Source organism: Botryllus schlosseri, chromosome 16 (assembly GCF_051294905.1).
Source record: "Botryllus schlosseri isolate E-star chromosome 16, Bs_hap1, whole genome shotgun sequence".
Lineage (NCBI taxonomy): Eukaryota > Metazoa > Chordata > Ascidiacea > Stolidobranchia > Styelidae > Botryllus > Botryllus schlosseri.
Window position 1 is genome coordinate 11,752,471 of NC_137251.1, and position 15,220 is coordinate 11,767,690.

General features: G+C 39.2%; 1 protein-coding gene across 1 annotated transcript in view; it reads left to right on the forward strand.

Moving 5' to 3' along the window:
- Positions 1-238: 238 nt before the first annotated feature.
- The window catches only part of LOC145459483 (integrin alpha-1-like), a 75,864-nt gene continuing 60,882 nt past the window's right edge, over positions 239-15,220 (forward strand). Inside the window, exons 1-5 of the mRNA XM_080338140.1 lie at positions 239-452; positions 847-917; positions 1,160-1,290; positions 1,975-2,089; positions 3,852-4,035. Coding sequence (XP_080194266.1) covers positions 253-452; positions 847-917; positions 1,160-1,290; positions 1,975-2,089; positions 3,852-4,035 — 701 coding nt within the window. The 5' untranslated portion in view covers positions 239-252. The remainder of the gene's footprint in view (positions 453-846; positions 918-1,159; positions 1,291-1,974; positions 2,090-3,851; positions 4,036-15,220) is intronic.

Genomic DNA, 15,220 nt, shown 5'->3' on the forward strand with positions numbered 1-15,220 from the left:
GCTGACGTCATTAACTTTGCACTTACCAATTAACTCTACCATCATATTCTTATTCTTTATCCCAAATTAGCCTATGTATAATATTTATGCTCCAGGAATAGGACAATGATGCTAAGCAATGATATTACGACATATAATGCATTAACACGACCTGAATCCATGTGGGTTCGGCGCTCTCCACGTTTATAGTTCCAACGCACTGGAAGACTTGCATTTTTAATATTTTACTACATTATCAGTCTGCTAAAAATCATGTGTATTTTCCGTGTCGGATTACCTGGCATGGTGCTGTTGCTTTATTGCCGGAATACTGCGAGTTTCAACGTCGAACGGAATGACACAGCAATCAAAATTTTGGAAGCACCAAAAAATCGAGGTCAACCGCACGGAAGCAGTCCAAGTAACCAGTCCTCATTTTACGGTTACGATTTGACAATCACAGATCACAACGAGTAAGTTAGTACGTCGTCGATTTCTGTAATTGTAAAGGCGACACATCGCTTAAGTCACTGAAATCGGTTTCATGCATGCAGCAAACGTCAAAATCTAATGGAAAGCATGTACTGTAAATTTGATATTCTAGAATGTGTTGATCACACATAAGCTTGTGATGATATAGCTTATAACGATATACATAGGCCTATATAACTACACTCTCAGTTCATCATCTTGTAATGTCAAGTTGTACCATACGATATCGGAATTTTACAGCTAGGAGGACTATGACCTATGACAGGCAGGCTATGGTATTTCGAATCTGCCTGAATCATGAATGATTTAATTGTAGTCGAAGAATCTTAATATGCTAATTGTGATGTCGTTACTCACAGTTGAATTTCTTTTTAGGTTGATATCCTCATCACCGAAACTTTTACGTTCACTATCCGGGATATCGACGCCGCTCACCACCGGCACAGGTGGAAAATTTCAGATTTTCGCTGATGAAAATCTCGTACAGGGTCGTGAGGGTAGTAGTTAATAACAAGAGGGGGTTTAGGGAAGTTATCGAATGTGCAATGTGGCAAAACACGCTGAGATTTTGTTCTATATGCCATGCATGCTCGGCTATATAATAGCGATGTGTCGGTGATTAATTTCTGTAGCACGAAACTCTCTGCTCTGGAAAGATGACACGACTCAGTTGGTTCATTGACAGCAGCATACGAAGGAATAGAGAAATGTTTGGTGAGCTTCAAGCAAAATGATACCTGCTACAACGTTCGTCGTCCTGGGTCGTACCAGAAAGACAGCGCTATGTTGGCGCTTGGCAGTGTGCGAAATGAATTAATCGTAAGTTCAAGTTGGTCAATACCAAATTCTGAGAATGTATGAATCCTTTCAATAGCTTTAATTAGGGCTTTAGGGCAGGAGTAATTTATAATTGCGACATTTAATTTGGAAGATGAACAAGAATGACGCCTAGGTCTTGTGCGCCACGAAATTAATCCATTACAATGTGACAATTCCAAGATATTTTCCCCATCTAGGGAGCTCATTAATACAACTTGCCCCAAGACTCCAGCTCTATGAAATTCTTGACCGAAACCTATCAAGAGACGACAGATTTCGCATACTCGGAAAGGGTCGCTCACACTTTCATTTGTGTGCCTTGGAGTCGACTTTTATCAAAATACACCAGCCAAGGCTGTATCAACAAAAAGAGCTCCGTGTATCATCTAAAAATAGTACATTGAACGCTCTCGTATTCGACATTTCGTGCTGGTGACGTCATATTTTGTGTTAAGATTGTTGATATACGCTGTTCTTTTGAATTCTTTACTAGTTGCTGACAATTAACCCTGACGAGTGTCAGCCGAAAATATGGGTTCATTTCAATATGAATATACTATTCAGTTGCCAATTAATGAATCGCATTGATTGTATATTATTTGTGAGAACGATGCACACAAAAAGTGAAACTTCTCAGGTCGGTAAAAAATATCACTAGCCACTCATTGTATTACCTTGCTGTAGGTATGCGCTCCTGGAAAAGTATTAAGATGTGGCAGCATCCAACATTTCCCAGGATTCTGTTATGAGACCAAGGACAATGGATCGAACTGGTCATTTGTTGATAGCAAAAAACCAGGTAAGTAAAGCAACGACGAACTTAATACTTCTTCTTTGCTCTTCTCTCCAATTCCATGTCATTCGTCAATATGCCTATATTTTGATGCTGCGTCGTAATATAGGCGTTATGACGTATAAGTGTATGGATATGAGATCTCATCAAAAGCTTGGAACACATAACTGAACTGCAGTGAGTTAGGTGACACGTTTAAAGTGAGATTCGCATATACGGCCGTCATAGAAACAGTATATTGGAATGGCTCGAGCCACATATTCTGAATGACTTGACTGGTACTCGACGTTTGGAAAATATGGAATGACTCGGAGACAAATTTTCGAATCAATTTTCGAGTCATAAAATATTCTGCTTCGCAAAGTCGCACGATCAATATACTAATTCACCATTTACTGGATTCCATTCCCATCAGCAGCGTCATAACAGTCAAATCAACTTCGGCAAGCCATAATGGCTTCATCATCATTCATCATCATTGGTTTATTAGCAATTTTTATCCGTTCAATACACCACAAAAATGCGATACATTGAAAAGATAGGAAGGTGTCGAAGCGACTTGGAATCGTCTATGGAATCAGACACCCACCTTGGCCTAGGTGATGTAAAGAGGAGGGGCATGCACACTGAATGACATCAATATCATTATAACCACGCGTGAAATACTCGGGCACTCAGACAAATCCCCGTGCCATTTTGTTTTGTTGTATTCATGGTGATTGTCGACTGCTATGGTCATTTACACCAGGCCGATATTCTTCATTTATTCCGTAACTGCCGTCTTATAGCACGGCCCACTCCTAGGAATTTTGTAAGACTCCGCTTACGCGGATGAGGTGGCGAGGAGGAGCCTAGATAAACCTCCAACAATTAGGTATAGGAATTCTGAAGCCGACCTCGGTCGGACTCGAACCCGCACCCATGGGTGTTGCAGCCACGGATTATACCACTGCGCTATCTGGCCACGAATCCCCGTGCCATGTATTTTGCGCCTACCATGAATCGGCAACGTATCAAAGCCGTTCCAAAATTGATCAAATCGGCAGTTCATCGCCGTTATTACAGCAACCCAGGGTTGTTATGACTCGACTCGAGACATTGTTTCAAAATACGGAAATGACTCGACTTGAGTCGATCTGTGTGTTGACTCGACTTGGAGTCATATGACTCGAGACTCAGACGGCCGAAACCGACATTTCATCGTATTTATCAAAGAATAGTAAAGGAACCACACACTATTAAGATTTCGTCTATTGGCTCTGGTACTTGAAAATGCAACTGGAAACTGCCAAAAGTGAGGAAAATTAGTATATTGTAAATGCGAACCATTCGATATCACCAAACAGAGTTATAAGAAATGGGTTTCACAAGACTTTACCTGGAAAACTGAGCAGTCAACACAATGACTTGGACTCGGACTCGAGTCATAATACCACGACTCGGACTCGAACCTGTGCTTGCTGACTTGGACTCGGACTTGACTCGGTGGTGAATTGAAATTGACTCGACTCGAGTCAAAACTATAAAAGTGAGATTGACTTGGGACTCGGAGCCTTGTGACTTGGCTGCAGCCCTGATGCAACCAAACAACGTTTGCGTAAGTCTCGGAAGGATGTAGCCTACTTCCCGTGATTTTAGGTATGTAGTCGAACATCCCAAAGTTTGATTCAAGGAATAGAAAATAGTAAGCAATCTCTCAACACAAATTCGCACTGGGTTGGAAATCCCGATATAGTTGCTAACTCTTACTTTGATAATTGTGTTGCAGAGTGCCCGGAACGTAAGCAGAAATTGGACATCATATTTGTGTTGGATGGGTCAGGCTCTGTCCAGTGGAATTTCGGTGACATCATAACATGGACGCAAAGGATGGCCGGGAAATTCGACGTAGAATCGGGAAGAAATCAAATCGGGGTTGTGCAGTTTTCCGGCGAACGCAGACGTAAACCTAGGTAACATAAGATTTGTGCTTTGTGTTTTTCGGTTTAAAATTTTTCGGAAGTCTGGACGTAGCTTCGGTAACTTATGATATTCGGTTTGTTTTTCATTTGATACGACTCTATACTTATTGGATAATACCGCCTGTTATTGCAGTTATTCGTAGAGAACTAAGATATACGACGGGGTGGGAATGACCTGTAGACCAATAAGTAATTTAAGTCAAAAACGGGGAGCGTCTGCTACAGTTGGGTCATATAAAAACATTAGGGTTGGTGCGAACCCCTGAAAGGTTCTGGTTCGCGTGAACGCGATCCTATGACGTCACAATTCTAATTTCGAACACGACATTTGTATAAGCATAAGGATATTACATAAAATGTACGGGTACATTGTAAAATACTTGAGGGACAAAATAAATAAAATTTTCGAAACGCGATAATCGCAGATCAGTATCGATATCAGTTTAATAATGTTTTCATCATTTCCAAACTCCTGAAAACTGCGATACAATGAAAATATAGGAAGGTGTCTCGACGACTTGGAGTAGTCTTTGAAATCAGACACCCACCTTGGCTAGACAAAGTAGAAAAGAGGCATGTGCACTGAATGGAAAGTAAAGTAAAGAATCTATAAGACAAGCAACAAAATGAGGTCTCATGTGGCGGAAGGCGACGTCGATCGATAAGTCGTGGTCCGGTAATCCTGAAGGCTGATTAGTATTGGATTGCCATTGTGACCTTCGAAAATATCAAATATGGATAGTAAAAGTCACGCTTGAGCTCGTCAACTCCCCGCGACTGTATCCTGGTTTATATTTAGAGGAAGTTATTTCATGGGAAAGTTGTTTGTGAACATTTTTCTGTATATGTTGTATAAATACGTTTACGGAGTCACGTGTCACGTTGAAAAAACCACCGTGCAATAATCCCTCCAGTGGTTATCAACCGGGGGTCCGCGAAGCATTTTCTGGGGGTCCGCGAGACCTCTGAATTTACAAAACGGTTGATAACCTAATTTGTGTTTATTTAAATTAGAAAAATTACAAGGAAGTTCCGCTTCAATACTGGCAAAACCCCAGGATTCCCATCACCGAACTGGCCGTCTGCGATGCAATATCCTACTGTGCAAACTAATTTTAATTGTTAAATTGCCATTAGCGTACTGATACAAACATATTGCCGCGTAGAGATGTTTTGTTGGGCCTTGTGACAAAATAAAAAGTTGGAGTAGTAAGGTCAATCACAATGAATTATAAGTGTTTGCAGAAATCCATTTTCTCCTGTGATACACATAACCACTATTCCATAATAAATTCAAGATTAGCTGCTGGATAAAAATGACCAGGCTGGACGATATAATGTCCATTAAAAAATCAGTTTCTCAATTTTGGTGCCATATTTGTTGTTGGTCGTCGCCTCGTCGGAAGCGTTACGCGTTTCACCACTACCTATCTTTGTGGATATGGATTTAGGGCACTCGTTCATATCAAATCACGACACGACCACGTATTTGGATAAATGCAGTTTCAGGATTCATTTTCAAATATTAAGAGTCTCCCCAATTCCTATATGAATAGTATGATGTTATTACCAACAAAAGTCATTTTGATTGCGTTTATCGCTAGCCTACAGTTGATATTTGCACAAGACAGATGACGTTTGCACGACGATTGAGCTAAATTTTGACTATGAGGTCAGGGGGTTCGCGGGGGTCCGTGACGGTCCAAAAGGGGTCCGCGAAGACTAAAAGGTTGAGAACCACTGCACGATCTATATGTACAATATTCACCGAAATTAGAAGCACCACGTATGTCAGTCAGTAAGAAGGCTGTTACCAATGTTCCCTCTAATTTTTCACGAGTCTGCGCAAACACGTTAACTCACTGCGCAGGCCCTTGGACAATAGTGCGCAACCAGCCCTCCACATAAGGTGATAAACCGAACTTATTGGGGGCTTCGCCCCCCAGACCCCCCTATCGGGCTCTGCGCTTTTTGCCAATACTTATCATCTACATCGGGGGCCGGTTGGGCGCGAAAATTTTATATGATTCATGATTGAATCGGTCAATATGATCGGGAATTGCATACATCTATTGCTATCCATTTTTATCCTCTCTCTGCTCACATAATCAGATTTACCTGTAAAGCTGATCGAGTGAGGTGTGTTAGAAAAGGTAGGTCCTCTAAATATTAATTAAACATCTTCGGGCGCACCCGTTGGCATAATGACTTCGTTACATGATGCTATTTCGTGACGTCCTATCGGCTGTGTCAAAAGACATTGAAATCGCTCAAGCGTACTAAACTAAAACACGAACACGATTTAAAATTGGTATTTCTCTACTGGCAAATAATGTTCCCTCGACATGGCATTTGTTGTATTGTGGGACTCGGATCGCCAGCACATGAACATTCAGCGCCAGCCATTTCCGTGCCTGTGGACAATTAAACTTTTATGTATGAATCGAAGTTTTCGGTCAGCATATAGGGCAGTCCTTTTTGGCCAAGGTTTTCTCGCTGCCTATCGTTTTGGCGCACTTCTCGGAGTCGCATGTCAGTAGTAGGATGGGATTCGTTTGTTGCCGTCCAATCAGAGAGCGCCACGTCATCCTAATTGCCACGCCCATTTTCATACCCTAAGGGTACATTCATCTGCTACGTCATCTGTGCCACATCATCAAGCGCCACGCCTATAGTGCCACATCATCCATCCATTGCTATATCATCGCTGCATTGATTGCCGCATCTTGATACTTTTCTCAGATATTGTATTATGTGTATTTAGGACTAATATCATCCATCCATATTTTTTAAACTTGATTTTATGTGTACAAGTTACGGTTTCTGCAGTTTCCACATTTTACGACTTATGATTGCCGCGTCAAAACTTACATTGGCACTTTACTCAGTCTCCTTGAAATAGCATTGTATAGTGTACGAGTTCATTTTATTTCGAAGAAAGAGCATATCAATGATATCGTTGATCGTTATTGCATCGATTCACTAGCTGAAATCCTCCAGATCGGTTGATGTTTCGAGGTACACCGCTTTGCTACCGTCCGACACTGCGATCCGAGTTCTTGCGTTCGATCTGAGCGTTTTGTTTGATGTAGCGATCACTGGCTTGTAGTATATACGATACGAGCGGAAGGTTGGGATTATGAACAACTACGCTAGGCGAATAGATGACGAATTCATCAGCTCGCAGTATAACCGCTACCTGTATAATGTTTGCATGTCGAGTATAAGGGTATTTAACTCGGCACTAAAATGCCAGCGGAATAGCCGCAGGGACCCGGTTCTCGTTGCTATAATTAAACGAACACCTTCGCTGCAGGTACGCGATCACCGACGTTATAATGATAGGGACAAATTAGCCGCATGAAAGCGAGTCTAATGAATATAACGACAGACAACAAGTTAGTTGAAAAGTAAAACTAATCGTGACCGATGCAAGACGGCGTGAAACAACGCTTTCGCTCGATTCTTGTAGTGACCACAATTCATACGATTCAGTCCTTTTCATGTCACTAGAATAAGGGTGATTAAACCAACAGTGAAACGCCGCTTCACAATTGCAAGTTAGTGTAATGCAAATTTTACCCCTTCAAGGGTTATAAAAGTATGGACGGCAAAAGGTATAATTTTGGGTCGACATGGTGCCTTAGCTATCTATCAATAGGTATGTAATATTTGTTGAAATAGTTGCTATTGATCATAGACCAAGCTTGCTTTCAGAGCTGGAAACTAAACGCATATGAAAATTGGACATACATTATAGCAATACCCCACTAACCTATAGGCGGTTATATTACTCTATTGGTCAGAGATAACTCATCCGTCCATATTTTTAAACTCGATTTTATGTATACAAGTTACGGTCTCTGCAGCCTCCCCATTTTACGACTTATTCTCATTAGACGCAGGCAAGCAATTCATGATTTTATGTGAATTTCATCGATAGTGTTCGAGTTCTATGTGACATAAGTACAATTCCAACATCGGTATTTGCAATAAAGCCGAAAAATTAGAGTCGCACCTTTTCGCAATTTATGCACTTATTCGCGCAGACTTGGTCGCATTTGCTGTATCTGAAGTAGAGTTTCAGCGTCGTTATTCGCTATAAGCCGAGAAATGCACCTTCGCGCAATTTATATAGCCAAACGCATTAACTTTACTGTATCTGAAGTAGAATTTCAGCGTCGTTATTTGTTATAAGCCGAGAAATGTACCTTCGCGCAATTTTTACAGGTGGTCTCACACACTTTGCTGCGTCTGAAGTAAAATTTCAGCGTCGTTGTTTGCTATAAGCCGGGAAATTAGAGTCGCTGCTTCGCACCATTTTACAGGCAGTCTCACACACTTTGCTGCATCTGAGATTCATACTAATACATGCATAATTTTTGCATGACGAGAATACGGGTAATACGGTCAATAAACGCCGGAGGCGAGTCATTTAAACCATGTTGCTAGATAATACCGCTTTCGGCTTCAACAAAGTTGCCCAGCAACAAAAAATAGAAGCCCTAATGATCATGCAGAGGAAAGTTCAATTATACATCGAATTTTTCGAATAGACTATCTACATTGTGTAGTTATGAAGTGAAATAGAACGGAGTTCACGCAAAAGTTGCTATTGATAATAGACCAAGCTTGCTTTCAGAGCCGGAAACTAAATGCATATGTAAATTTACCTAGGTTTTCCCCACACGCATCAAATGTAGGCCTACTCAAGTGTTTATGAGGTGGCGAATAGTTCGAAGGCTGTTGTCATGCAAGGACGTCACATAGAATTGTGGAGTTTTCTGTAAACTATAATCCAGTGATCTATTTTCAATCACTATATTTTTCATTAATCTAAACTAAGTACTGTTAGTAGGCAAACCCTAGGAAAGTATCCTCTGATAAAAGCAGGAGTAATTTGTTATCCGTGAAATAAATAGATGCTGCGCTATATGAGCGGTGCTGCGATGACTGACAAATACTTTGAATTAATGTATAGAAGTAGCGATTTCGAACTACGTAAAAAGTTAGTCCAGCTCACGCATTTTCCAGCTCTACGATAATTTTGATCACTATGTTTTGATAATGACTTGCTTCCGAGAAAGAAATAACATTCATTATACGTTAGATGATACTTTTCCTTGATATTCTATCATGTATATTTAGGACTAATGCGACATCACTATGTGTACGACAGGTCTGATTTGAACACCCTAATTTTGCGTATCACACCACAAACTGCGCAAGCCTTCAAAGTTGATAAGTAAACTAGTATTTGCAATCCATCAGAATACTAAAGTAGCTTTTAGCGTATATGTACCTAATACTAAAGTGTTTATGATTTCAGATTGCTTCAACTTCATGACATTTTCAGTATTAACAGAAATATAGAACTAGAATACTAACTTTTGTTCGTAAATAGCTACTTCTACCTTAATTTAATGGATTTATCTGAGATCATTGCTTTACTTACTCTCTCCAAAATGTGCATTATACAAGTACGTCACCATCGAAACCCTCTTGCTATAACTATCTGGCAGTATAATTGCAGCAAATACTCGGGTACTAATTTTAAAGTAGCTTAGGTATCTAAATGAGCTCTGAGTCGCTGTTATCTCGCATCTGACCATGGTGTTAACACCGGTATTACCTTCGCTCACTGATGAAAAAGATGAAAGTTATTAAAGAAAGCAGATTAGTATGAAAACTCGTTAAATAGAAGTAAAAGTAGCCTAGAAACATAACTACTTACTGAAAAATCGTTGCGTAGAAGTGGGGTTAGTCTACGAACATAACCACTTACTTACTTTGAAATCTCAACTTGTACTTGTATTCGTACATTACCTTTACACGACGTTTTTTAATGGATACTAATTTTAATAAAAATAAACAAAAAGGGCGAAAAATTACATTTTATCCCGGAACGCAACAAGAAAAATCGTATAAATTTTGTAAAGTAGATAGAAGACTACACTATTCCGATGCACTAAAGACTCTTACACTCTGGATTTTGTTCGGAATTTACGCAAAACCGGTATTGCTCTGCGATAATTTTGATCACTGTGTTTGGATAATGACTTGCTTCCGAGAAAGAAATAACATTCATTATACGTTAGATGATACTTTCCTTGATATTCTATCATGTATATTTAGGACTAATGCGACATCACTATGTGTACGACAGGTCTGATTTAAACACACTAATTTTGCGTATCACACCACAAACTGCGCAATCCTTCAAAGTTGATAAGTAAACTCATAATGCAACAACTTTAAAACTAACGCGGCTCCACATCGACTTTTTGTGTGCATCTGTTTTGCGGGAGCGTATAGCACGTACCTATACATACTCAACTTTAATAACGGAATTACCATGCTTAATATTGAATCCCAACTCTAAACTTGATACGTAGATGTAGGACATTATGGCAATGCACCATGCTAAATTTCATCACACATCTAATGAAGGAACACCTTTAGAACTAACGCAGTCGAATACCGACTTTTACGCATATCTGTTTTGCGTGAACATAGCATATACCTATACATAGTCAATTTCAATAGCAGAATTACCGTGTTAAACATTGAATTCCCACCTTGAAAGTTGGTACGCGGTTATAGGACATTATAAAAATGCACCGTACCAAATCCCATCACACATTTCATGATAGAACAACTTTAAAACTAACGCGACTCTACATCGACTTTTTGCGTACATCTGTTTTGCGGGAGCGTATAGCACGTACCCATACATAGCCAACTTTAATAACGGAATTACCATGCTTAACATTGAATACCAACTCTAAACTTGATACGTAGTTGTAGAGCCTTATGGCAATGCACCGTGCTAAATTTCATCACACATCTAATGATGGAACACCTTTGAAACTATCGCAGTCGAATACCGACGTTTACGCATATCTGATTTTCGTGAACATAGCATATACCCATACATAGTCAATTTCAATAACAGAATTAGCATGCTAAACATTAAATTCTCACCTTGAACGTTAGTACACAGTTGTAGGACATAATAACAATGCACCATACCAAATTTCGTCAGACATTTCATGATGTAACACCTTTAAAACCAACGCAGTTCTATACAGACTTTTGGCTAAATCTCTTTTTCCGTAGCGTAGCACGTACCTATACATAGTCAACTTTAATAACAGAATTACTATGTTAATATTCGACTCCCCACCTTGAGTTAGGGTTACCCAGAATACATTGCAGGTCAAATTTGATTCGATTACGAGCATTATAGCGACAGAGATTTACGATAGTGTAAAATGAGCTACCTTATGACATCAAATTTCGTCTTCTCTCCAAGTGGAAATATCATGTTCTATAATATTATCCATACCGAACAAATATAAATTTGCCTGTGCTGTTGCTTTGCAAGAATACTTCGCTCACATAGTAACCAATTTCTGGTGGATTCCGAATCGATATAGACAGAAATGCGGAAAGTTACATTGGCATGTCTTAACTTCTACCAATATGTAGGCCTACCTACCTATAATCTTATCAGGCCGTAGCGCTCACGCAAAGCATTATCAAGTAAAGGAAAATCTCCTAATTCTCATCTAGATACATATTTATTCGGAAAATACCCCCTTACAGGGTGAGAACAGTTGTTTTCTCAAGGTCTTCATATCTTCCCCACTCAAGCGCGGTAAGACTAGTTTGACTTTGCGGCATTCAGGATTATATCTCACGAAGCTCTGAATGGAATTCACGTATTTCTCATCGATTCTCGTTCTATCGCTATCACTGAGGTCGATTGCCTTTAGCTGTTAATTGAATAATAGGAGATTTATATCAATTTAAAAATGCAGAAACGAACTACATCGCTATATCGGGATCTATGATTGAGCAGAAAGATCTTACCGTATCGCATCGTTTTCCCATCTCTTCGCTCAGATTCCTGATTTGCATGGAAAGCATCTTGCAATTACACAGATTAAATTCTTCCACACGGGAATTGCACAGGACTTTAGTTACTGTTTTGTAGCAGGATGAAATGCCGGGATTTCTACTTAAATCCAGCGAATGCAGCTAAAACATGGTGTGATGTTCAGATAGTTTACGAGACTACAAACGACTCGAAGGCCGTAATAGATTAGTCATAATATTATTTACCGACGGTTGAGCAATTTTTTTTTTGCGATTTCTACTCCTAATAGCAAAAACTTATTCAACACCGAAGAAGATAATGAAGCTCGTGATCAGAAACACTTTATTGATGATGAAAATTCTATCGAACAATGAAATGTCATGCTTCAATATGACTAAAACTCACATAAGCATTACACTGTGATTGAATATTTCAGTTAGAAAACAAAACAGACCTAGTTCAAATGATCACCTCATAAATTCCGAGACCGTTATTTAACGAGATTAGTGAGTCTTCATCCAATTCGCAAGCTGAAAGTCGAACTGTTTTCGTGCAATGCTTTCTTACGAAGCATCCAATTTCTTTCAAACCCGCCGGTTCCATATCGGCATTGTAACTCAGATCAAGGCTTTCAACCTATAAATCCACCAATTTATATCAAAATGATCCACAAAACTATAGAAACGAGCGAGTACCCCGATATCAACAAAACTTTCAAAAGCGCGAATTTCCTCGGGTGTAAGGTCACATCCTTTCATGATAAGAGTAACCGTCTTGTCTTTACAAAGTAAGGCAGGCAGCGCGATCATACACTCTTCATCCAGCTGATTGTAACTAATGTCAAGATATTGGAGCTAAAAAATATCGGAAACTGTAAATTTACGATCAGCAATGATCAGCCATAAAAAATTCAAACTTATAACAGAAAAAAATGTTGTTTAGTCACTCACGTCATATTATAGGCTAAATATGCTAAGATTAAACTAGAATTTCCCTCATTCATCTCTACACAGCCGCTCATACAGAATGTGATCATTAACAACTGTACCCAGCAATAATCGCGCAGACCTTAATGTTTTTGAGCTGCATAGCAATGAAATCTGTTGACTGCAAGCGCGAGTTCACAACTGACAAATATGTTAGATCGCTCGAAATAATAGTCCCGAGTTGCGTAAAGTTAATGTTCTCCCTGTAGCTGAGATCGAGGTTTTTCAATTTCACCTACGGAAATGAGGTATTAGGAAATATCACTTCGAGAGGTTCTATACTAGATTAGCGCCTAGCTTTTTCCATCACCAATACCTGATGGTGCTGGATAAGTTTACTCAAAATAATCAGAAAATCTTCGGATCCAGCACTTTCTTGCAGATTGAGCTCTGTCGAAGCACACTGCTTCATCAGCTCGCAGATTAATGGGATGAGTTTTTCAATGTCGTTGTGTGCTGTAACGCTGAGTTTTCTTATTTCGACCTGAACGAGCGCAAAACTTAACGCATAAAACGCTAAATGATCTATGAACAGCCTAACACTGATCAACTCTGACTATAGTCTATCTAGTAAGGCTATCGAGACTAATGCCTATACCAGTAGCAAATGAGCATTATTCGCTGCGATACCACCAATTCGCGCCTTAACACATTAGTAATACAGAACAATGCGATAACGATAAAGCTGTATCTCAATATTTTACGGATAAGATATACTGAAATAGAACGTGAATTTATAATGATCAATGACTATGAGCGGAATGTGCGAAGGCGTATACCCCAGATTCAAATCCGCGAATTTTATCCAATAGAATCTTGAGGAGGTTTTCATTGAGATGACATTGACAAAATTCTAACTCATACACGTGAGATTGGCGAATAAGAGAATTCGCGATATTAATTATGTCCAATTCAGTCATAGTTTGGTGATAGAGCCCATAAGGAATTTTCACTTCATCATGTTCCGTAAGTACTAATTCATGGTACATCCTCTTTTCAGCTTGATGATGTAGATTATCCTAAAATTATTTACTTTTATAACTCTATATTCTATGATGTAAAAGTAGTATCATAAACGCTATCGGATGATATTCAACGTCGAGCAATTCTTCTCGAATATAAGTGCAAGTAGCGATTTAAAGGTGCGTAAGTAAATGTTTGTAGACTATCTCCACCTCTAGCGTTCAGAGACGATGAGTAGAGAAGTACTGAGTACTCAAGTAGGTTTTCCCTACATACAGAAAATACTGGAATGTTGGTGATATAGGATCGTTTCTACTTCAAGACTGTTTCAGTATTAAACAAAAAATAGACCCCTGAATACTAACTTTTTACTTATGCAATAGCGATTACAAAGTATTACTTACCCTCTACTCAAGAGGTTTTTCAGGTGGAACTACCTACTTTTAGGACTGTGTATGTCAAAGTAGTTTGAGCTTACGTTTATATCACCTTGACAAGTGACATTATCACACATGAAAATGATATTATCGCGTAATACCAGAAGTTAACACACGTTAATGTGTTTCGGAATTCACTAGAAATTGGTTACTAAGAGAAGTATATCCTTGTGTACACAATAGCGGAGAGAATATTTAAAATGTAGTAAGCAGGCCGATGGGTATTCATTGAGTTGTATAAGCATAAAAAACATTCCCGCGCGCTCCTAAACCCAACCCTGCCTAACCCTACCACCTAATCCTAAGACGCGCGCGGGAATGTTTTTTATGCTTATACAACTCAATGAATACCCATCGGCCTGCTTACTACATTTTAAATATTCTCTCCGCTATTGTGTACACAAGGATATACTTCTCTTAGTAACCAATTTCTAGTGAATTCCGAAACACATTAACGTGTGTTAACTTCTGGTATTACGCGATAATATCATTTTCATGTGTGATAATGTCACTTGTCAAGGTGATATAAACGTAAGCTCAAACTACTTTGACATACACAGTCCTAAAAGTAGGTAGTTCCACCTGAAAAACCTCTTGAGTAGAGGGTAAGTAATACTTTGTAATCGCTATTGCATAAGTAAAAAGTTAGTATTCAGGGGTCTATTTTTTGTTTAATACTGAAACAGTCTTGAAGTAGAAACGATCCTATATCACCAACATTCCAGTATTTTCTGTATGTAGGGAAAACCTACTTGAGTACTCAGTACTTCTCTACTCATCGTCTCTGAACGCTAGAGGTGGAGATAGTCTACAAACATTTACTTACGCACCTTTAAATCGCTACTTGCACTTATATTCGAGAAGAATTGCTCGACGTTGAATATCATCCGATAGCGTTTATGATGTAA